This window comes from Peromyscus maniculatus, chromosome 23 (assembly GCF_049852395.1).
Source record: "Peromyscus maniculatus bairdii isolate BWxNUB_F1_BW_parent chromosome 23, HU_Pman_BW_mat_3.1, whole genome shotgun sequence".
NCBI lineage: Eukaryota > Metazoa > Chordata > Mammalia > Rodentia > Cricetidae > Peromyscus > Peromyscus maniculatus.
In genome coordinates, this window is record NC_134874.1 from 1,446,581 (window position 1) to 1,471,344 (window position 24,764).

The window sequence follows — 24,764 nt, forward strand, 5'->3', positions numbered from 1 at the left end:
GGCTATAAAGGGGACTAGCAGGAGGACACCGGTGATTGGAGGGGGAAATGGAAAACATGGGGAGAAGGCTTTAATTGGGGAGGGAGGACCATACAGCAAAGGGAAGGAGGAGGGGCAAAAAACCCCACTAAGGATGTTTGGAAAAGACCTAGAGAATTGTTATTTTATTGTAGCAGGAATCTTAGAGAGTCTTATTAATAAAATCAAACCCAGGGCCAGCTATTGGGGTGAAATGCTGGATGGTCAGAGAGACAGAACAAGCCACAGCTAACTTCACCTGGCCAACTTCTCAGCTGGTCTTGTTTCCTCAGACTGGAAGCCTGAGTCCTCATATCCGAATGGCTCTCAGCTGAACTGTGCTTCTAGAAGCCTGAAAGCTTAAACAGCCAAATGCTGCTAGTTTCTGGTCCTTCACGCCTTATAAACCTTTCTGCTTTCTACCACCACCCCCTGGGATTAAAGGCTTGCTTTCTGGGATTAAAGCCGTGTGTCACCATGCTTGGCTGTATCCTTGAACACATGGATTTCTGCCTCTGGAATGCTAGGATTAAAGGCGTGTGCTACCACTGCCTATCCTCTATGCTTAATACTGTGACTGTTCTGTCTCTGACCCCAGATAAGTTTATTAGCATGCACAATATTTTGGGGAACACAATACCACATTTTATATTTATCTAAAATTACATATAACACATATATGTGGCTTAAATGAAATTACCTCAGTTAGGGTGATAATACTTCCCCTCCCAGGAGCCATAGACTGTCTAATAAAACCCCAGTAGAGGGCATGAGAAACCTTTGGAGTTGTTGGTCGAGAAGTCCGAGAGACTCCCAAAACACTACAGCCTGTTGCTATTGCCCTTGGTTGCCTCCTATGTATATGTGGTCATGCCTGAACAGATCCTGAAGGCAAAAAGCAAGTTACATGAAGAAGTTGCCTAAAATGCCTATGGTTTCTACTGGTTATAATGCTGTCGGCTGCCAAGCATGCATCTATAGCTTCAAGGGGAATGTCCTATGACAGGCTGACAGCGGAAGAGAATGTGAGGGCCTGGCTTACTGATGCTTCTACGTGTTTTGCAGGCACCACCCAGACAGTGCACAGATGCAGCATTACAACCCCTGGGACAGCCCTGAAAGATGCTGGTGAAGGAAAATCTTCACAGTGGGCCGAACTTTGGGCAGTATATGTGGTTGCACATTTTTGCTTAGAAGGCGAAATGGCCAGAGCTATGATGGTTTACTGATTCATGATCTGTAGATAGTCAATGGATTGGCTGGATTGTCGGGGATTTGGAAATAGTGTGATTGAAAAATTGGTGGGAAAGACATCTGGGGAAGAAGTAAGTGGACAGACCTCTTTGGATGGGCAAAGGATGTAATGATACTTGTATCCCGTATAAATGATTATCAAAAGGTGATTTCAGCAGAGGAGGAGTGACCCATCTGTGGACAGTCAGCATCTTTCCCTAGACTTCCCTGTCATTGCCCAGTGGGTCCATGAACAAAGTGGCCATGGTGGCAGTGATGAAGGTTATGCATGGGCTCAACATCATGGACTTCTACTCACCAAAGCTGATCTGGCTACAACCATTGCTGAGTGCCAAATCTGCCAACAGCTGAGACCAACACTATTTCCCAGGGTGACCACCCAGTGACCTGGTAGCAGGTTATTACATTGGACAACTTCTTCCATGGAATGGACAATACTTTGTCCTTACTGGAGTAGATACTCATTCTGCTTATGGGTTTTGCCTTCCTACATGTGATGCCTCTGCCAAAACTACCACCCATGGGATTACAGAATGTCTTACTCTGTGGAATAATCCTTTTGTGCACTGTGAAGATTTGTCACTGTGATTGATTTAATAAAGAAGCTGACTGGCCAATAGCAAACGGGATAACGTTAGGCAGGAGAGCCAAACTGAGAATGGTGGGAAGAAGGGCAGAGTCTGGAGTTGCCAGCCAGATGCAAAGGGAGTAGAGATGAATGTACCATGTTAATAAAGGCATTGCTATGTGGCAGAGTGTAAATAAGAAATATGGGTTAACTTAAAATGTAAGAGCTAGTTAGTAATAAGCCTGAGCTACTGGTTGAGCATTTATAAATAATCTAAAGTCTCTAATTGGTTATTTGGGAACAGGCAGTCAGGACATATACATGTAGGAAAACTCTGCCTACATCTTACCCACCATCATGGCATTTCACACAGCATTGCTTCTGACCAAGGAACTCACTTCACAGCCAGAGAAGTTTTAACAATGGGCCCATGTTCATGAAATCCACTGGCCTTACCATGTTTCCCACCACCCCAAAGCAGTTGGCTTTATAGAATAATAGGATGACCTCTAAAAGATACAATTATAATGCCAAGGAGGGCAGTAGCCTGGAGGGCTGGGGCAGGGTTCTCCAGAAGGCAGTATGTGCTCTGATTCAGCATCCAGTATATGGTAGAGTTTCTCCTATAGTCAGGATCCACAGGTCCAGGAACCAGGGATGGAAAAGAGAACAGTTCCACTCATTACCTGCTGTGGGGTATCTTTCTGTAAGCTCTGATTGGTTGATAAATAAAGCTACTTGGCCAATGGTGAGGCACAATAAGGTTAGGTGGTACATTCAAACTGAAGAGAGAGGAAGAAAAAGGTGAGGGGAGTCACTGTGATCCACCGCCAGGAGAAGCAAGATGTCAAAGTCCTTGTAAGCCACGAAGCCATGTAGCAAGACATAGAATGATAGGAATGGGTTGAATTAGTTATAAGAGATAGTTAATAATGTGCTGGAGCCATAGGCTATACAGTTTGTAATTAATATTAAGCTTCTGAGTGATTATTTTACGAGTGGCTACAGGATCGCGGGTAGGGTGGTACCAGAGAAACTTCCAACTACAACTATCACCCCCTCAATAATGCACTATGACAGTTTTTGCTGTTCTCACAACCTTAAATTCTGTTAGCCTAGAAGTATTGGTTCTAGGGGTGGGATTGTTCTTGTCAGGAGACAGGAGAAACATTCCACTGAACTGGAAGCTCAGACAGCCCCCTGGCCACTTTGAGCTGCTGATGCCCTTTAGTCAACAGGCTAAGAAAGGAATAACAGTGTTAGGAGGAGTGATTGATGCAGATTACCATGGAGAAACTGGATTGCTTCTCCACAATGGAGGTAAGAAAGATTATGTCTGGAGTGCATGAGATCCTTTAGGACATCTCTTGGTGTTACCATGTCCTCTGATTAAAATCAATGGGAAACTACAACCCAATCCAGGCAGGATGACAAAAGGCACAGACCCTTCAGAACTGAAGGTATGGGTCCCTCCTCCAGGAAAAGAACTAAGACCTGCTGAGGTGCTTGCTAAGGGTGGAAGAAATAAAAAAATGGGTAGTAGAGGAAAGTAGCTATAAATACCAGCTAAGGCCATGTAACCAGTTGCAGAAACAAGGATTACAATTGACGTGAGAGTTTGTCATATTTTCTTAATAATGTGTTTGTAGAGATATTTATGTTCTCTTTCCTTAATTTCCTTATCATGTAATATAACATCAACTGAGATAATATCAGTGGTTATCATACTAAGTTGAGATACTAAAAAATGTCCCTCAAAGGACACTGCTACCTATTCTAAAATATATAATGCATTTGTGGTTGTATGTGGATAGTTACATTGTGGTAGGTCTAATCATGACCTGGTTATTTTCATTTGGAAGTTAAGCATGGCATAAAGACATGCGATTGTGTGCCAAGTTGATAAGGGGTGAACTTGTGATAGCTATTCTTGGTTATCAACTTTATTACACCTGTAATTAACTAAAAACCCAAGTCACTGGGCACACCTGTGCAGGATTTTAGTTAACTGGATCATTTAGTTAACCGTTCTTTGCATGTCTGCTCTAGCTTTCACTTCAATGGCATTAGAGGTTACTTTCTCGGGAATCCAAAATATACTGAAGACCAGCTGAGATATCCAGTCCCATGGTCTGAAGCACTACTGGGAACTTTCCTCTGGGAGACAGCCATTGTTGGATTAGCCAGACCATAGCTGGTAAGCCATTCTAATAAATCCAATATATATATTCTATCAGTTCTGTTCCTCTAGAAAATCCCAGCTAACACAGTAGCCAAAAGCTGTCTAATTGGAAGAAAGGCCTGATAAACAGGAGGGAAATCATGTCTGGAACTGGAAACACAGCCAACTACATGTGGCTAGTGAAGCCATAGTTATTGGAGAACCTACAACTGCCAGTTTACTAAACCAGCATCATACCTAACTGCATTCTAAATACTTATCCTTATACCCACATGTAAGTGCATGTCTCACCCCTCATCAAAGATCTGTGTTGCAGCAGCAGGAGACCATTACAGAAAGCCACAAGTGGTCAAAATGCAGAGAACACTGGCCATGGGTGCCCAAGCCCCTGCTGATACATCTACAACACAATTCTTGCACTTAATACTCAGGGAGCACGATAGAAGAAGAGGTGGAAAGATTCTAAGAGCCAGAGGACCTCAACAACATGGCTGCCTAAACAAGACTAGAACAATTCCAATGACATCTGACATCCCAAGGTTATGGGGAAAATCTCACCCCCACCCCTAGATGAAGATCTATGGGCAATTAACAACTGCACTCCAGACAGAAGCAAGGGGAGAATTAGTCTTGCTAGGGATGAGTCCCCTGACTAGCTATCTAAATACTGAGTGGTCAGTCCTAGAAACTTAAACATACAGGCAAAATTGAATTGATTAACAGGTTGTACTTATATGCTCATTTGTTTATATGTATGTGTAATAATAATGGTTAAATAAGAGAAAGCCCTGGCTTTGAGGGGGAGAGTGTGGTCAGATATGGGAGGGGTAGAAGAGGGCAGGGAGAAATGATGTTATTATATTTTAAGAGTCGTATAAAGTTCTCGAAGAATAAGCAAAAACATTATTTAATAATAAAAAAATTTTATGTGCATGCTTATATGCACACCTTCATGCACATACCCTCAAAGGCCAGAGGTTTCAGATCCCCGGGGCTGGAGTTACAAGTGGTTGTGAGCCACCTGTTGTGGGTACTGATCTTCTGGATGAGCAGTAAGCACTCTTAACATCTCTCCAGCCCCTTTCTGGCTTAATATTTTAATATGGTTCCCATTTGAAAAACACTAATAGCCAGGTGATACGTTACATAAGTGCTTCATCTAATTTTGGTTTTGCTGTAGTGTTGAAGACTGAACTCACTTCACTGCTGGCACATGTTAGGCAAGTACTCTGTAATCTGAGCTACCTTAGTCCTTTTCGTATCTTTTATTCTCTAAAATAAATCAGTTGTAGATGGTAATCACCTATTTTTGGTTGTATAAACGGAGTCTCTGCAAGATTCTTTACCTAAGGTCTCTTAAGTCAAAGAGCCAGAACCCAGACCCAGGTCTTCTACTCCCAAGTCCAATCCAGTTTCTCAAGTCGGTACACCTGACCTGTGCTCTGAGACTTAACAAAATTAAAGAATGCTTGGGGCTATTTCCAGTTTTCATGAAAATATTCTCAAGATCATTCGGGAAGGGGAAAATATGGTTTGACAGAGTAAGCAAAATGACTAAAATGTGCATTGACATGAAATTATGCCTATGATGTCTACAGTTCACCAGTTGCCTGGGAGTCCCACCAAAAGGCCCCTGGATCCCAAGTTATGAATCTCAGGGAGTGGAGGTGTCAGAAGAAAAAGCTATGTAAAAACGCAGTATTCAAGCGATTGTTCGAAATTGTTTGATCGGATTTGTGTTACATCAACCAGTGAAACAAAGCCCGTGCTGGACACACAGTGTGTGTGTGTGTGTGTGTGTGTGTGTGTGTGTGTGTGTGTGTTCAGGAATCTTCGGATTAGTTATGGTAAAATCTAACTTTCATTCTTACTGTAACAAGCTCTGTGCCTGGAAGTACATAACGATGAAACCAATGCCTCAGGCTGGCAGAATTTGTCTAACCCAACTGGGTCTCTGTCATGCAAATTTGCATTTGTTGAGGATTAAATGTTTGGACAGGGGCTAAGCTATTAAAAACACTGGCTGCTCTGGCAGAGGCGCCAGGTTTGGTTCCCAGCACCCACGTGGCATTTCACGACTGTCTGCAACTCCAGTTCCACGGGATCCAGTGCCCTCTGATGGCCTCAAGAGGCATCTGACACGCACATGGAGCAGACGTGTATGTAGGCAAAACGGCCATACACTTTTTTAAAAAGTTTTTTTTTTTTAAAGTCAGTACGGGGGGCGAACACATCAGCGTTAAAACACACTCCTGTAAAATCTGAGGCGCCAAAATCTGGCGTCGCCGGCTTCCACACCTGTGTGAAGTCTCTAACGTGCACGACGGAAGCGAGGTGTCAGGAAGGCGGACATCCTCTGCGAGCAGCGAGGGAATGCAACACCAGCCACAGCACAACGCCGTCTAGGGCCCCGGACTCGAGAACTCACTCGGAAGCAGCCTTTTGGGGTACTGAGGCTGGCGGGAGGACGTCGGACAGCAAGGCAGCCTCAGCGCTCGCCGAGTGTGCGCAGGCGCCGACCCAGCCGCACGTGCGCGCCAACGGGCCGCGCAGCCGCCGTGGAGGGCCCGTGCGCCGAGGGTGGGGCGTGGCCTGGGCGGAGCTAGCCCCCAGGCGCGCTGACGCAATGGCCCGCGGCGGAAGGGTGCGGACGCGCCTGCGCGGCCGGGGCTCGGACCATTGGGAGGCCGGGCTGCGCATGCGTCCTGAGAGGCCCGGCGGTGGCGGCGGCGGCGGCGGCAGCTGTGAGGGGGTTCCCGGAAGATGGTGCTGATTAAGGAATTGTGAGTGGGTCGGTGGGCTGGTGTGAGGCTCCGGGACGCGAGCTGGGGAGGGTCGGTTGGCTCAGTGTGGGGGGCGCTGCCGGGACGCTGCGAGCCCCTTGCCGGAGCCCCGAGGCCCTGTGCGGAGACGCCGCCCTCCGTAGCCCGCCCCAGGCTCGGCGGCGCGGCCGGAGCTCCCGTGGGAGCCGGGTGTGCCCGGCGAGGGGTCGTCCGGAAGTTCATGCCAGAACCCCTGCGGGCTCGGTAGACCTGACCCCTAGAACATCGCCCTGCCATCGATCTCTGGCCCCGCACCTCTTCAGATGAGGCGACACCGGCCCCACCTGCATTCCCGGGGGGTACGATGCTGCCTTAAACACATGGTGTGGCAAATGAAGACATCCCCAGGTGCATCGGGCTGGCCCCGTGATTTATGTCGTTGAAAAGTTGTGCTTCCCCAGAGCCGTGAACATGACAGGAAACTGTGCTGGCGGGGACTGTTCCGGCTGTCACACCTGAATCAGTGCTCCTGGTGCAATCAGGGGTTTCAAGTATGACCCATTTTGTTGTCGCTCTTCTCCCCCACCCCAATTTCAAATTTTTTTTTTAAACAGACCCTAATTTAGCTGTGTAGACAGCTTGTCTGTGTTAATTTCACCGGTGTAAAAAAAAAAAAATCACTAACATAGTACCTCTACTTAACACTGCCCAGATTTTTTTTTCTGCTCATATCTAAATTTTCTCTTGCCCATCTCAGCATCGCAAGACCCCGTGTTGCTCTGCAAACAGGCTTAACTTAGGGCAGGTGTGTTTCCTTTTCCTTCTGCTGCCTTGGATGCTTTTTCCGCCAATCAGTAGCTCACCTTCTGGTGGAGTTTGTATTGTTTGTCTTTGACCATGTTCTCCCCGCATTGCACGCTGTCCTCCCTCTGATACCTCCAGCTCTTAGAAACAGTCTTTAGCACTTAGAAGATACTCAGCAGTGCTCTTGGAGGTAAGAAGAGGGCATGGAGAGGGGGTGATGAGCCACTCTGTGGGTGCTGTAAACTGAACTCAGGTACTCTGAAAGAGCAGCAGGTCCTCTTAGCCATCCAGCCATCTCTCAGCCCCTCAGCAAACATTTGCTCATGAATTGATGACAGATTACTTTTTGGAAAAAAATTAAATTTGTGTGTGTGTGTGTGTGTGTGTGTACACGTGTACGTGTGTACAGGCAGGTGCCATAGCATGCTTTTCGAGATCAGAGGACAACTTGAATCGGTCAGTTCTTTCCTCCCATTAGGGTCCTGCAGCTGGAATTCAGGTCATACTTAGAGGCAAATGCCTTTGCCTGCGGAGCCATCTCTGGCCTGAAAAAAATCACTGCTTCTTGTTAGTGATGGGGGCATATGCCTGAAAAGAGGCATACTTTTGCATTCTGCGCAGAGCAAAGATTGGCATTTAAAACATATTCATAGCACTGAACTTTGAGCCTGTGTGAAAACTTTCTTCCAAGTAATTTCAATGTATTTTCAATGTAAATTCAGTGAAGCATTGCCTCATTTATTATCCTAATGGCAGATATTAAGACAGAAGGAGACTCTGAGACAGATAGAAATTGACTTGTCCCAGACCACCTAACGAGAGTTGCAGCCCGGATTAAACATGAGGTGTTTAGTTGTTTTTAATATATTAGTTACTTGTTTTCAAAATGAGAATTAACTGTTGAGTAGCCCTATTTGACAGTTAGGTGAGTAGTCTGCGGGCAGATTAGTCCAGAGTGGGAATTTATACACTATGCATTTTGCAAATCCTCTAAGATTTGTTTTTATTATTTTAAGTTTTTTTTTTGTGTGTGTGTGTGTGTGTGTGTGTGTGTGTGTTTGCTTGCATGTGTTTGCCAAGCACAACCACTGTCCAGGGCCCTAGAAACATCAGACTTGGGGCGAGGGTCCTCTTGGAGCTCCCAGCCCTCCCTCAGACCTCCCTTACCCCCGCTCACATCCTCCTCACTCACACTCCGGCCTCCATGGGCATCTGTACTTACTTTTGTCTCACTAAACTTGAATAATTAGGTTGTAGAGGTACTTTTCTGGAAACATTCATTCGTGGACTTCAAGGCATGTTTGTATTCTGAGAGAAGTATCAGAAATAAAATAGGCACAGGGTTATCGAGAGCTCTGTGGCTAAGAGCACTGACTGCTCTTTCAGAAGACCTATGTTGGGTGGCTTGTGACCTCCTGTACCTGTAGTGCCAGGTGACCCCATGCCCTCTTCTGGCTTTTGTGGGTGCTCTCTCGTACACATAAAAGTAAACCTTTAAAATGTATAGCACATAAATGATGAATGCAACTATACTAAAAATTTCATGAGATTGTCCTGACCAGAGATTCTACAGAGGACGAGCTTTGTCAACGCTTGTTTACCCTAACAGGAATCACACCTCTGCATCTTGGGTCCTGTGGCAGTGAGGCGGGTAGCCCTCCAACGTCAACAGTGGCAGTCTTAGTCTTGTAGCTGAGACCTTAGGGTCCTAGGCTTATAAACACCCTCTCCTGTAAATAGCATTCTTGTCTACGGTGTCACTAGATTTAAAGTTCCAAGACAAGCGGTGATGGCGCACGCCTTTAATCCCAGCACTCGGAGGCAGAGGCAGGTGGATCTCTGTTTGAGGTCAGCCTGGTCTACAGAGTGAGTTCCAGGACTACATAGAGAAACCCTGTCTCAAAAAAAAAAAAAAAAAGAAGAAGAAAAAAAATTATTGAAGTTACATTGAGTCTAGAGATCTGTGTTTTAAAGCCATATCAATATGTAATGTGTATATTTTTCTTTTTCTTTTTAGTCGTGTGGTGTTGCCGTGTTCTGTTCAGGAGGTAAGTTGTTTTTTTTTCTTTTTGGTTCTGCGCATTCCATTAGTATGATTTACTGATATGTTGATCTATGCTGTTTTTGTAATACGCATTTGCTTTTGTCTTCCTTCTTGGTGCCGTCCTGGGATTTGGACCCAGGGCCTCACATGTGCTAGGCAAGCAGTCTGCCTTCATTTACCTTTTCATCCAGTTCTTGTGACAAAATGAATCATGTGTTACAGATAATTGTAAATAAATTTCTGTTATATTGTCTCATTTGGAAGAATGTGTAGAAAATAGTTTAACCAGTGTAGAAATTGTTTCAGCGTTGTCCCAGAAAAATGAGGTTCCAGCCTCAAGGTGGCCTCCTTTACTACTGACATTGATCTTTCCGCAGAACTTGCTTTTCTGTAACATGTGTGAGTTAAGCCTTCTCTGTCTTGCCTGTGGTAACACTGGAGCTTTTCTGGTGGTAGCTCTGCCTGCCAACCTCACCACCCCCAAGACCTTCTGTTCCACTTTAGCAGGTCACAGAGTTAAACATTCCCAGCACATCCATTTGTGCTAATATGATGTGACCTCATGACTTTACACAGCTGGCCTTGTCGCTACATGCACTGTAGCTGCTGCTGAGCACTGAAATGGTGTTCCAGATGTGATCTTACCGTCAGCTCAAAGTGAGATTATGACGGAGACGGTGGACAGGGAAGACAAAGCAGAGAGGCTGTCTGAGAAGTTGGCTTGTGGAGCCAGGGTAACCCCCTGGGTCCTTCTGAACGTGCTCACAGTAGTTCCCCAGCTGACAGTAGATCCTGAGCAGAGAGTTGGAAGTTGAACAAAACAAACCGATAAGCTAAGAAGTGACAGATGACAGAAGGCAGGAAAAGCAGAACTGCGGAAAAGCGGTGGCTCTCTCCTGTGTGGACCTGAGTGCAGCTGCGTGGTGACTGAGCAGGGCAGGGCTTTCACCACAGTGCTAAGAACACTGGGCGCACCAGGCCCAGTTCTGTGTTTGTACAATTGATTAATTGAGCTCAGAGGAGGGACTTAACATTTATTTTTGTAGGGTTTATTTTCGGGGGAGGGGGAGTAGCTGATTGAAACAACTTGTTGAAATCTGGAGTCTTGATATTGTCACCCCAGATCTTTTCAGCTTGTTATTATACTCAGATTTAACAAGCATGTCCCCCTTCCCTGAGTCTTGAGTTACTCATTTTTGTTTTTCTGAGACAGGGTTTCTCTGTGTAGCCCTGCCTGTCCTGGAGCTCACTCGGTAGACCAGGCTGGCCTCAAATGCAGAGATCCAACTGTCTATGTCTCCTGAATGCTGGGGTTAAAGGTGTGGGCTACTACATCTGACCCTGAGTTGTTTTTCAAATAACACCCAAGAGACAACCTAGTAGCATGCTTCAAGTTACCAATTCATTAATCTTTTGGGGAGTCGAGCCATTTAGTTTCTTCATAGATTTTGTTAGACCAAATTTGTCCTCTATTTTAAAGACATTTTAATCCTGTTTGGAAATCTGACATGTTGAAAGGAAATTTTGAAAGGACTTTTAAGGACTATGACATTAGCATTAGACTAACCCAAGAAACATGTTGGAAAACAGAGGGAATAGCCTCCCCGGCCATCCAGATTCTTTTGTTTGTTTGTTTGTTTTGGATTTTGAGACAAGGTTTCTCTGTGTAGCGGCCCTGGCGGTCCTGGAAGTCTTTGTAAACCAGGCTGGCCTGTCTCTGCCTCCTGAGTGGTGGGATTAAAGGTGTGGCCCAGCACGCCCTGCTCAGTCCAAAGCCTTAAGTTGATACTTCCTTGGGAGCACTTTTTTTAGTTCCAGCCTTTCAGACCCCTCCAAATCGAATTGAGTCATGCAGGGTAGGGGTGAGGGCTATTAAGTTAGCCAGCATAATGTTGCATTCCCCGTGAGTGTTTCCGTGAGTATTTACTGAGCTCTTGATGATGCTTTTATTCTCTCAAATATAATTTTAGCTTTGAATTATGAGTTCTTAGAGGTAAAATTTTATGCCTTTTCTTTGAAAATAAGCTCATAAAGAAGAAAAATGCTGCTTCAAGCTGTCTTAATCAAATTTGAAGAGATTGGCATTAGTCCCTGGAACAAGTGAGACCATAAGAGCCTCAGTTTTGCCCCTTATGGTGACTGTTAGTGCACAGTCCAATACTGCTGACGCATGGGAACTGCCCTAGCCCTGAGAGCCCTGGTTCACTGTGAGATAGGAATAACCTCGTACTCACCAGCCTTTCATGCTAATGCTCACATGCTTATGTTTCCAGAACGTTTGTGCTTATTGGAGGATTTTGTTGAAAAGTCCTGATCTTGGGTACCCAATACTGTGTCTTTTCAGCTGAGCAAGGGCCAAATTGTCACTTGCTTCATCAGTCATGGAAGAGACCCCAGAGCTGTGCTATAAGGTCCTGAGGCTTTTCCTACCACACAATGTATTCTTCATTCCTCAGAGAGCTAGCTGGTTGCTCAGCCTTAAGGTTACACTCCTGAGGTGTAAGAGAAGTAAAAATGTTCTACGAGGTACAAGTTCATGGTTCAGAAGCTGAACTAAGTGCTGACATTTTCCTGATACATGTTGTTATAGAAGTAAAATATTAGTAACTTTTATTTGTGAACGATCATGTGATCATCCGGCATTTGTCACTTGAGTTCTGTTTTCATGGAGAGCACATGCTGAATGGTTTGCTTAGACTTTTCTGTATCATCTTTATTAACGTTTTAGTGTAGCAAAGTTCTGCTGCTCTTATTGACTTAGTAAAACTCTGCTCTCTGGAATTTCAGTATCAGGTTGGACAGCTTTACTCTGTTGCAGAAGCCAGTAAGAATGAAACTGGTGGCGGAGAAGGAATTGAAGTCTTGAAGAATGAGCCCTATGAGAAGGATGGAGAGAAGGGGCAGTACACACACAAAATTTACCACCTGAAGAGGCAAGTGGGGTTTGCACCTGTGACCTACAGTACCTACCTGGCAGCCTCCTTACGAGTAGGCCTGCTGAGCTATGATATGCAGTGACCGTGTGTTGTGCTTCAGTTTATTGTGGGCCCCCTCATGTTTTATACTAAATTATAAAGGTGATACATCTGCTTGTAACAGAAGTTCAAACAGTAGGGAGGACTATAAAATTAAACCTTCATCCTCAACCTGGAGAGAGATGGTTAGCGGTCAGGAGCACTGGCTGCTCTTGTAGAGGACCCGGCTTAGGTTCCCAGAACTCACATGATGTCTCACAGCCGTCCGTCACTCTAGTTCCAGGAGATCCAGCACCATAGGTACCAGGCACATACATACATACATGCAGGCAAACCACTCATACACATCAAGTAAAAATACATAATTCATCCTCACTCCTTCCATCAATATCCTTAAGAAGAGAAACACTTGAAATACTTAAGAGTTTATCCTTCCAGGTCCTAGTTCATCCATGTTTTCATGTGATACCTATAGGAGTCTTTTTTTTTTTTTTTAATATGTGTGGGTGTGTAGGTTCTTACTCAAGTGTGTGTGCCAGTGTTTGTGGGGGAGGCCAGAGTACAGCTCAGTATTGTGCTCAGCATGATGGTCTCTTCTGAGGTAGGGCGTGTATTGACCTGGAACTCACCAGTTATACTAGACTGACTGGCACTGGGATTGTGGGTATGGGTCACTGTGCCCCCGGCACACTGACGTGGTTTTGGAGATTAAAGTCAGGTTGCAGGACAAGAACTTCACCAACTGAGCAGCCCTGGGCCCTGTGTGATTCTTTGTAAAGCCAAGTGAAATTCCCTGGTGTGGGCCCAACATAGTTAATTTACCTGTTCCCTACAGGGTAAGGAATGAAGATTCGCACGTGTTAGGTAATTGATAGTTTAGTATGGTTTTCGTAGTTACAGCAGGTGCTCTCAGCCACTGAGCTGTATCTGCAGCTTCTCTTTCACTATAATTTTTATCATCTATTAGTTCAGTTCTACAAGCAGCTAGAGTTCCTTATTGAAAACACTGGACTTTTCTGGGAGTGCTATAATAAGCCAGAGGGTTTATGTGTAAAGTTTTATAATGGTCTGTGATGTCCCTTTATAGATTACTATTCCAGTGTGAAAACATTAGCTTGTTCCATTGCCGTGACAAAACACCATGACCAAAAACAACTAGGCGAGGAAAGGGTTCATTTGGTTTACAAGGAACAGTGTATCATTGAGGCAAGCCAAGGCAGGAACTGAGGCAGAGACCATGGAGGAGTACCACTCACCAGCCTTCCCACCCCCCCACCCCCATCATTAATCAAGAAGACATCCTTACAGACTTGTCTGCAGGCAATCTGGAGGAGGCCTTTTCTCAAAAGTTCTTCTTACCAGATGACTAGATTGTGTCAAGTTGACAGAAAACCAACCAGGACACCTCTTGAAATAAGTGTGAAATATCTTTTGTTTGAAACCTAAAGGTTCAGATGTTAGAAAAACAGCTCCTGGTTATGTAGAAAAGGTCTATTACTGGGCCACTAGGTATTCATATAGTGTTCTGTGTTGTTAAAATCTAATCAGATAAAAAGCCTAGAAAGTCATTAAAATGTTAGTAATGTTCGTCACTTCCTGCTGAGATAGGGGTGATTTCACTTTTATTGGAAAGAAGGCTATTAAATACCATTTTTGAAACATCTGATTTAGGTAACTCTCCAGCCATAAATAATGACTCTTAGTTGAAGCGAGCTATAAATATGGTCACTGCAAGTGATACTATTGCTCAAGAGCTTATTTGGGCATGTAGAACTTTCAGGCTTGGTAGTACGGGTCTCTGGAGGCAGCCTTCCTGTGTTCTTGGTCTCTTGGAGCAGCATCTTTACTACTGAAGGGGTCGTTCAGAGTCATTCCACAACGTGTTTTCTGTGTACCAGTCCTGAAACATAGGCAGGTTATGAGTTTTGCGTAAGAAGACACAGGAATACACGCTTGCCGTGGTCAGTAAGTGACAGAGACTTGTTACTCTGACTTAATTTCTCTCTTGCTCAGAGTATGAAGTCCCAGGCTTGAGGAACACAGTTGAGAATCCAGTGAGCGCAGGTCCCCTGAGAAGGAGCAGAAGGGGACTAATGGGTTGGTGACGCTGCTTGACTTTGTGCCCACTCATATCAGGCCTTTCAACCTCGTCCAGAAATGGTACCTGGATAGAAATACAGGAAGGCATAAAAGGAGACAGGACAGAGGGCAGCAGTGATGGAACTTCATGAGCGATGCCAGAAGCCTCTCTACCTCCAGAGACCAAACAGGCCACTGCTGCTGCTGTCTGGGAGCAAGAAAGACTCAGATTCATTACTGTCGCACTGACTGCTGATAAGCCACCGGATAACCACATTACACCACATTACAGAAGGACACAGATCACTTAGCATCAAGTAAGGCCTTGATTCCAGGAAAGGTTGATGTCAGTACAGGCTCTTCAGAGTTGGGTTCCTTGAGGGCATTGTGTTAGCATTTTAGATGGTGTTACCCACTCTCCTTGTTTGTATGCAGAGCATTTGATTCTTTAGTTAAGCCAAGTTGTGTGCCCTGTTCCCACTTAACATCAGTAGAATTAAAGATTTGGCTGAGACCACCAACACCTTATTTTACGAAATTTGTGAAATTCGGTGTTTTACTTGACCCACAGTAAACCAAGTCGAGACTCCTTGGCTTCTTGAATATAGCCACTTGAGTATGAAGAAGAAATACTGTTCAGATATTTTGCCCTTTTTTTGTCAGTCTCCTTGTGTAGCTCAGACTCATACTTGTGATCCTCCTGCCTGAGCCTCCTTGAGTGTTAGAACTGTGAGCTGCACTGCCATGCCTAGCCTTTATTGTACAGGACTTCTGTGTGCTGTGTCAGAGAGGTGATTTGCAGGTCTTCCCCTATTCTGTAGGCTAAATTTCTTATTTTCTAGGGAGTGCCTTTTGAGGCCTAAGCAGTTTATTGTTGTTGTTATTTTAAGTGAACTTCTGGTTTTCTGGTTTTGTTTGTGCTCACCCAAGTCACTGGCACATGCCACCCTGCACCACTAGGTCTTTGTCCATTTGGGATTGGTTTTGCCGCCATTCATTCTGCCACTCTGCAGCTTGGTTTAATTTTCCACACACAGCCAGAGTAATCTTAAAACTTGACCCAGGCTGTGTTGTTCTCCTTCTCAAAGCTTCCAGTGGCTTCCGCAGACACAAAAAATTGAACTTTATGCTCCAGCCTGTCGGTGGGCAGCCCACCTAGTCTCCTGCTGCCCACACCTCACTGGCAGCCCTGTCTTGTCATAGTCTTCCTTTGGTCACTGCAGTTAGCCATGCTAGGAACTGCCATGGCTCAGGCCTCCCTGTCCTGTTGTCCCCTCTCTCCTGTAGCCTGTTCTGCCCCTGCCCTGTGCTGGCTGCAGTATGGGTCTTGGTTTCTGTCTTCCTCCCTGGAAGGGCAAGCTGTGCTGGGATTGCCCGTTGGTTCATTGTCTAAGCCCCCAGCAAGGCAGTTACAGTCATTTGAACCATGTGAGTCTCTTGGTATTCCTCTTCTGTGACAGAGTTGCCTACCCTGGGCTGGAGAGACTGCTCAGTGTAAGAACAGGTACTGTTCTTGCAGAGGACTTGAGTTCAGTTCCCAGCACCCATGTCAAGCAGCTCACAGTGGCATGTGACTTCAGCTCCAGCTCTGGGGAATCTGATGATGTTTTTCAGCTGCCCTGCCTGGGAACAAATGGGTTTATAACCATTGTTCCATTATGATCAGATCTTAGTACAGCCTTTTTTCAACACAGTAGACTAAAACATTACCATTGACTTTGATCTCCAGGTGAATATTCTTAAAGTGCATGACAAGGGCATGCCCTCTGAGAGAACCTTCATGCTCTCAGGCTTTGTGTGCTGTGGGAACTCTCCTCTTAACCAGCCCAGATCTAGACAGGGTACCCTGAAGTGAGGCCTGCTAAGAACATCAGAAGGTGTCACCATCTCTAAGTGCTTAGGGGAGGAGAGAGGAGAAAAAGTGATTTTTATTAATCAACGTAATAGAGGAAAATTAAGAGATAGATTATTTAAGATAGATGACAGATAGAGGAAAAAATGATAGCCATGTTTCTGGTTGTCTTGTTAAGAATGTGGAAAATATCTACTAATGAAGATTTCTCTTCTTAAAAGCTGTTTTCTTCCAGGTGCACATTTCCCGAGGTTTAGTTATTTACTTAGGCACATGAAGACAGATTACCAGTGAATGTTCTCATGCTAGGTACAAAACTATAGTAAGTTTGGAGCAACCAGCTCAAAGATGGAAATTTTATAACTTAAGTTTTTAAAAAAGGAACTTAAAACGGTAGAAGCAGTCTTTTGGAACTCTGATAGGAGACAGTTGAGGTTGGGATGGAGAAATATTAGAAGTGGGTGTGGGATGATGACTCAGTGGGCCATAGTGATTGCTGAGCAAGAATGAGGATCTGAGTTCAAATCCCCAGCACGCGCATAACAACTGAATGTGGCTCTGTGCACCTTGTAACCCCAGCACTGGTGGACAGAGGTGGGAGGATTACAGGGCCTGCAGCATCCAGTATAGCTCCAGGTCTGGTGGGAGACTGCCTCAAAGTAATGAGCTGAGGGCCATAGGACGGGCACTTAGCATCCTCTGGCCTTGAGTGTGCACACTGGGGAGTCAGCAGGTTTCATACTGGCTTATAGAGGTTAGAGCTTTTCCACTCTTGGGCCACGTAGGATAAGCTGTTTCTGATGTAATCTCCAGGGGCTTGCCAAGTTGACTGGCTGAACCATTGACAGGTATTTGTCATACTCTGAGATGACGCATACCCCAATTATGCATAGGTATTACGTTATGCTCTGTAGGACCTCACATTGCACAAGGACTGTTGGTTCTAGTTCACAGCTGTGTGTTGTTTACACTGGATGTTCTTTGGGTGTGTGCATTGTATGTGTAGGTGAACTTGTACATGCATGTTCACATGCTCATGAGTGTGCATATGTGCCTTGGCACACTTGGGAAGTTAGAGGACAGCTGTGGGAATCCAGTCTCTCCCTAAGGATCAAACTCAGGTCGTCAGGCTTGGTGGCAAGTACCTTTACCCACTGAGACATCTTGCCAGTCCCCACCCTGTTTTCTGAGGTATGCACTTAGAGCTTGCCCATTAGGTTATACTGGCTGACCAGCAAGCCTTGGGGACCCTTCATTTTCCAGCTTCCCTGAGCTGGGAATACAAGCTCATGCTTGGCTTTTTACATGGGTTCTGGGATGGAACTTGGGTTCTCGTACTTATATGGCAAGAATCTCCTTGTCCAAGTTATCTCCCCAACCTGCCTTTGACTTTAAGACAACTTTTTTTTTCAGTTATCCTGACTTGATATTTTCTGATGTTGGTGCGAGTCATCGTACCATTTGAAAAGAAGAAATGCTCAGAGTGGACCATCATTCATTGTTGTCTTTGCAGGACATGGAGGCACATGGGAATATCTTTTTGTCTGTTCTAGGATTGTCACATGCCTCAGTACTCAAAGTATATTTTTTTTCCTGTGATGTCATTTGTTCGAATAGTGAAACTCCCCAACCGTGTACCTGTCGTGTCCTTTGGGCCTGGCATGTTGGGCTCCTTCCTCTTCATGCCGCACAGCTTTGTTAGAAGCACACACACAGGTTGGTGTGAGGCTTCTAACATCTGCTTTGTTTCGCCTCTGGCATTGAGCTTAGGAATAGCTCTTACCCACTGCTTACCCTTAGTCCAGTCAGAAGTCCTTCCTGGCTCCCAAGTTTGCTTACTGAAGAAGTTTGTTCTCTGTCTTACTGAATAAATAAGTTTGAAATTTATTTAATGACATAAAGTGCTTGAAGTTGGGGGCATGATGTAGTTTTGGCTTATGTGATTTAATATTTTAATTACTAGCTATCTGAGATGATGAAACAGTACTTGCCTATGGTTCTCCTGGGATGTTTAAATGAAGGAAAGCACCTCCCTTTCTACCAGTTTAAAGTTTAACATCAGCAACAGTTCATGGGGGGGGGGGGCTTTCAATGTTCTAGGTACATCATAGACATTGTGTTTCAAGTTTTGTGACTTCAGGGCAGATAATACTAACTCCAAGTTAGAAGATCCAAGCCATGTGCCAGGTGTTGACAGGTTGGAAGGTGGAGCTTAGGAGTTGACTCCAGTCTGTGGTAGTGTATGCTGGAGCTGTCCTTGCAGAAGCCTCTGTTCATAAGCATATTCAAGTCGTTGGTATTTCTGTGTAAGCTGCAAAAAAAAAAGAAAAGAAAAAAGAAAGAAAGAAAGCAAAAGGACCAGTTTTCCTTCTTGTTAACAACTAGTGTTTTCTGTTTATAAGAGTGGATCAGTTAGTTGTCTTTGGGGGGTTCATGATGGGTAGTTTTCATAAGCTTGTGGATGTCAGCCATGTATTTAACCTTTCTCTTCCGAGCATTATTTGAGGGAGCTAGCAACAGCCATTTCTTGAACTTACAGAATTCCTTCCTTTTTTCCTCCTGAATCAGAGTCTGTCTACATAGCCCTGGATGTCCTGGAACTTGCTATGTGGACTGGGCTGGCCTCAAACTCACAGAGATCTGCCTGCCTCTGTCTCCCAGTGCTGGGATAAAGACGTGTACCACCACACCTGGCTATTTTTGATGAGCTAGCCTCAAGCTCATGGAGATCCTCCTTTCTGAGCCTCCTGAGTGCTGAGGTGACTGCTGTTGAGACATAGCCCTACATTTATGGCGTGCTTCTGTGGTGGTGAAGCCTGACTACATGAATGCCAGGGTTGCAGCCATGTGTAGGCTTGGCTGGATTTCCTTCTGGGGAAGTTGATTCACACTTGGTAGAGGGTGAGGACCAACACCAGATTTGCCTGCTGACCTCCACATGGACAGTGGTGTGTACATATCACACACACACACACACACACACACACACACTTGAAAGGGTGGGGATGAAGCTTAGTGGTACAGTGCTTGCCTACCATGCGCAAAGCCCTGGGTTCCATTCCCAGTACCACCAAAATATAAAACATACACACACACACACGCACACGCACACCAAAAAAAAAAAAAAACTAAAAGATCAAATAGTAACCCCTTATATAGCTAAACTTTCTTAATAATTTTTTTTGACATTAATTTGATACATGATTATTCTGGGATTGAAATAAACTGTTAGTGCTCTATAGCTCATCAAATTTAGAATGTGATAACATTTTTGATAGAAACAAAAATGATTATGCAGTTGAAAATGTATCCAATGTCTTTCTCCTCACAGCAAAGTTCCTGCATTTGTAAGGATGATTGCTCCTGAGGGCTCCTTGGTGTTTCATGAGAAAGCCTGGAATGCTTACCCCTACTGTAGAACAAGTAAGCGGGCCCCCAGCAGCACTGCAGCCTGATGCCCTTGTGAGGAGAGGGACACTAAATGCCCCGATCTTGAGGGCTAGACCAAGCAAAGCCTTCTGTGGGGTCTCAGATAGTCACTGGTTTCCTCCTCAGACCTCTGTGTACCCCTCAGGTTCATTCCCAGATATGACAGCCTTATGGAAGTCCTGCTAACTGCTGGCTTTGGGGTGAACACGTAAACACAGAAAGCATAAAGGTCATGTGCACCCAAAGGTGCCTTTTGGTGTGCTCCAGCGGCACTCTAGGAGGATGTCACAGATGGATTTGCCAGACCATCTTCATAAATGATGTTATGCTTTTGTGATATTCTTATTAGCATTACTTTGAATTAAGGTAGATTATTCTTCATATTGTCTTTGTAGTCCATAATCTAAATTGAGGATCTCTTGGTGTCGCTTGTGTAGAGACCATTTTGAAGACATAAGCTACTAAGTGTTGTGTGTTTGGGATAGCTTAGTCCACCAGACATAAATATGGGGACGGGCTGTTTTGACTCCATCTAATTGAAGTTTTTCCTGTTTTGCTGCCCGCCTCTTCTCTCTGCCTCAGTTGTAACGGTGAGTAGCACACACTAAACTTTGTTTTTGCATCCTACTGATTCCCAACTGCTGCTCGCTTTTTGCTTAAGCTCCATTGCTTCATGGCCTGCCCCGTACCCTCCCCCTGCCGCCCCCACCTGACGCGTCCCAGGCTTGCCTCACACTCCTGGTTGGTTCTGCTTTGCTTTTGCTGCTTGCTCTGAATGACGGAATTGCTCAGCAGACCTCACGGCCTTTTCTCTGCCCTGTGCTGCATCACAAGTGGGAGTGCTTGAATTACGTAAAAGCATCTTTGCTGTACCCATCAAGCCTCTAAAAACCGGGAGCTGGGGCTGGAGATTCAGCTTGGCTATAAAGAGCACAGGCTGCTCTTCCAGAGGACCCACGTTCGGTTCCTAGCACCCACATGGTGGCTCACAACCATCCATAAATCAAGTTCCGGGGAATCTGATGCCCTCTGCTGACTTTGGCAGGTACCAGACATGTGTGGCCACATACATAGATGTAGGCAAAACACTCCTACACATAAGATAAAAATAAATCTAAAACAAAATGGAAAGCTAATGAAAAATGGAAAGCCATCCACACTGGGGTGCTGTGCGGGGAAAGACCCCAGAGAACTGTGAAGGGGGCATCACTTTCTTGTTGTGTTCTCTGCAGAATGAATATATGAAAGATGACTTCTTCATCAAAATCGAAACATGGCACAAACCTGACTTAGGAACGTTAGAAAATGTAAGTTTCCACCCTGCACTAAGAAGGCCGAGTGTAGCTGCTTCATGGAGGGCTTGGTCCATGTGTCCAAGGCTTGATTAGCAGCAGCATCAGGGTGGTGCCAGCTCTGCTTGAGTGAAGAAGGCTGTGGGAATGGGAATTACTGGAAGTAGTCCACTCTCCTCAGTGCCCTGATGACCCTGGATTAAACAAGCTCCTGGCAGCACGGCTGTGTCATTGGGGTGAGATGAGCCAGCCAGATGCAGATTGACTTCCCCTATCAGTCCTGCCTCGCTGCTTGAGTGGACTCTTGTGAGATCACTGTTGTTATCAGCAGCTCTCTTACTTGCAACAAGGAGGACGTGGGTGACAGCACTCGCAGATGGTGTGGGATCCCCTTTTTACCTGGGGTTTGGGATGGTTTTCCTCTGCTCACCAGAGCAGTCCTTAGCAGAGCCGATCACTCTGATGTCTGCTTCCACTTCACTTGTCTGGGCCCCAGATTGATGTCAGAGAGATGAGCAGAGGGCAGGAGTGAGAAGGTCCTTGTTGGCAAAGATGTTGTTGCCAAGCTCCCGACTTACGTTATGATAAGCATGTTAAGGTTCATTCATGCCTGAGCTTCAAGAATACCTGCCAGGACTCTGGAAATAGCCAGGAAGGCTTGCTCAGGAGCTGGGGAGGCATCTGGCAAGCCCTGACACCCTTGGCCCCATGGGTCTCAGAAGCGTCTGTAGCTCTGGAGCACAGCATCTAGAAGTCATTAGGAGTGTGTGTGCTCAGGCCTCCAGCAGGCTGCCTTCCAGTGCACACCCACGTTCAGGGTTCCTGCTCTCATCCTAGAGTGTGAGTTAGTGGAGGGCTAAATTCTAGTCACACTGTTCTGTTACTCTGCTGTTTCGTTATTGGTGCCCATTCATAGAACTCAAATTTTAGTTTGTGTGCTTGTCAGTTGATCATGTTTTTCATAGAAGTTCTCTAAAATAAAGGGTCTGAATGAAGGGATACGTATCGATTATGTTTTATACTCTGTGTGACTTTATCCTGCCATTTCTAGCTTTCAAATGGGCTTACCTGTTATTTTAAAACAGTTCCCAGGGATTGAGAAGTAATTGAGTAACAAGTGTCAAGAAGTTGACAAACTGAAAACAGGCTGTAGAACAGTCAGCGCCTTCTCTTTTTTAAAGAACATTTGTTTTTAATTGTTTTATGTTTTTTTAGTTTTGGTGGGGTGGGTGCACATGAGTGCATATGCCAGAGGAGGTCACAAACTTCCAAGGCTTTTGCAACTGGAGTTATAGGCAGTTGTGAGTCAGCCAGCATGGGTGCTGGGACCTGAACTCTGACCCTGTGCAAGAGCAGTTTGTGCTCCTAATCACTAAGCCATCTCTCTAGCCTGGTGGTTCTCAACCTTTGACCACCTTGAGGTCAAAAGACCCTTTCACAGGGTTCTGCTAAGACCATTAGAAAACACAGATACTTACATTACAATTCATAACAGTAGCAAAATTACAGTTATGAAGTGGCAGTGAAATAATTTTGTGGTTAGGGTCACCACAACATGAGGGGCTGTGTTAAAAACCACTGCTCCAGCCCTAGAGCGGCTTGTTGAAGTCTGGTTGTCGTGTTACCTTTGCTAGCATAGCATTTAAGGGTTCCAAGCACTGTGCTTCTATCTATCATTTGCATTAAACAGGCAAGATACATTTTGTTACAAGAATCACTTCTTAGTACTACTATAAAACAGCCCTGATGGATTTCTCATGCATAAATCCACCCCTCTTTGGGGGAGTGATACAAAGAGTAAAAGCTGTCCAGATCTCAAGATGGCCAGCTGCTGCTTACTGAAATAGTAATGTCATCCCCATACTGTACCCTGAAGGACTCAAGCTTAGATGACATATGGAAATGGAATGCTTTCCTGAAAAAGAACACACTAAAGTTTTCTGTTTTCACAGGTTCATGGTTTAGATCCAAACACATGGAAAACTGTTGAAATTGTCCACATAGACATTGCAGATCGAAGTCAAGTTGAACCAGCAGTGAGTACTATTTGATGGCATCTTGATGTGTCCCCTTCATAGCTCCAAGTTCTTTTCTGTCTTTACATAGTCTGCATTTCTACACTGAAATGATCCTGGCACTCAGGTCTGGTCTAGGCAACAGGGGCCCTGGAGGAAGAGAAAGGGGTCCTTTTCTGAGCTGTAGGCAGGCCCTTTAAGAAGGGGAAGGGTACCTTGCATATGTTGGACAGTGTTTGCTCAAGAAATATTTCCAAAAGTATTCTGTTTGCTGCTTTAAAGTCACACAGATCTGTTATACTTCCTATGTATGAGTAAGAAAGCAGAAATCCTCCTTACATAAGTTTTCATTAGCTCAGTTAAGGCTAGTCTTGTTAGAAACATCTGGTGTATGATCAAACCAGCTAGCATGCTTTTTTGATGATTTTGTTTGCTAAGCTTTTTAAATTTTGTATGTGTGTGTTTAATGCAATTGCAGAGCACACATAGAGGTCAGAGGACAACTTTCACGAGTTGGTTCTCTCCTTCCATCTACACATAAATTGTTACAGGGTCAAACTCAATCATCAGGCTTGGGTGACAAAGGCCCTCTACCCACTGAGCCATCTTGCTAGCTGTTTTGATTTTTATTCATTGTAAGTATCTATACCTGCCTCTTGTGACTCAGTGTCCTCTCCCCACATCAGGTAAAGACCCTTGTTTGTTTCGGTTTCATGAGGTTGATAAAGACTAACTCAGGCCTTTAAATAAAACAGAGTATGCAGGTAACTCTTGATCTGCAGGTGCAGCTGTACACATTTATAGCTAGGATAGCCAAGGATCGTCCCCTGCTTTGTGGTACCTCCCTGGTTTGGTTTGCCATGGACTGTGGGGGACCAGCCCCTACACTTATTTACCCCAGGAACTCTTGAGGAATGAGGGATAAGACACTTAGTTAGAAATAAAGAGGAGAGAAACAGAGAGAAAACACAGGATAGACTCGAGTGGGTCTGAATCCTTATCCACCAGCCCAGAACTTTATTCCAGAGGTCTATTTATAATAATGCCGAGGGGTAGAACAAAAGATCTCCAGCCCTTGCTAGTTACAGTCACCTGGTACCCAGGCCCATGGTCCTATCAACCTCCCATGAAGTCCTGCTGGGTAGAGCCACTAGGAAACCTAGTGAGCTCCAACCATGGACAGGGTAGGGTGCTCAGTGTCCTCTACCGTTTCTCTTTTTAGTGCATAGTCTCTGAAATGAGCAGTGTTATCAGCTCAGCTGGACAGAAATAAATACAAAATGTCCAGGTTTACTGTGAAATTTAAAGTTAAACCTTCTAAAACAGGTCTCCAAACTTGATCAGAAACACTGGGGTTGAAATTGATAGTGACCAGGCTAGACAGAATGTGTGGGCACTGAATAGTGGGGATGATCCTGGGGTTTGCCTTGTTTGTTTTTAATTGTACTGTGATTTGAAGTTAACCTCATTTCAAGGCTGTTTCCACCTTT

General features: G+C 45.0%; 1 protein-coding gene and 1 long non-coding RNA gene across 2 annotated transcripts in view; one reads left to right on the forward strand and one right to left on the reverse strand.

The window, feature by feature from the left end:
* LOC143270333 (uncharacterized) overlaps positions 1–6,458 on the reverse strand; it is a 65,286-nt gene extending 58,828 nt beyond the window's left edge. The window contains exon 1 of the long non-coding RNA XR_013047474.1: positions 6,321–6,458. This is a non-coding gene — a long non-coding RNA (uncharacterized LOC143270333). The remainder of the gene's footprint in view (positions 1–6,320) is intronic.
* A 215-nt stretch (positions 6,459–6,673) lies between these two features.
* The window catches only part of Pitpnb (phosphatidylinositol transfer protein beta), a 50,268-nt gene continuing 32,177 nt past the window's right edge, over positions 6,674–24,764 (forward strand). Inside the window, exons 1-7 of the mRNA XM_006984107.4 lie at positions 6,674–6,805; positions 9,606–9,636; positions 12,420–12,565; positions 19,870–19,961; positions 20,550–20,557; positions 21,200–21,274; positions 23,212–23,295. Coding sequence (XP_006984169.1) covers positions 6,786–6,805; positions 9,606–9,636; positions 12,420–12,565; positions 19,870–19,961; positions 20,550–20,557; positions 21,200–21,274; positions 23,212–23,295 — 456 coding nt within the window. The 5' untranslated portion in view covers positions 6,674–6,785. The remainder of the gene's footprint in view (positions 6,806–9,605; positions 9,637–12,419; positions 12,566–19,869; positions 19,962–20,549; positions 20,558–21,199; positions 21,275–23,211; positions 23,296–24,764) is intronic.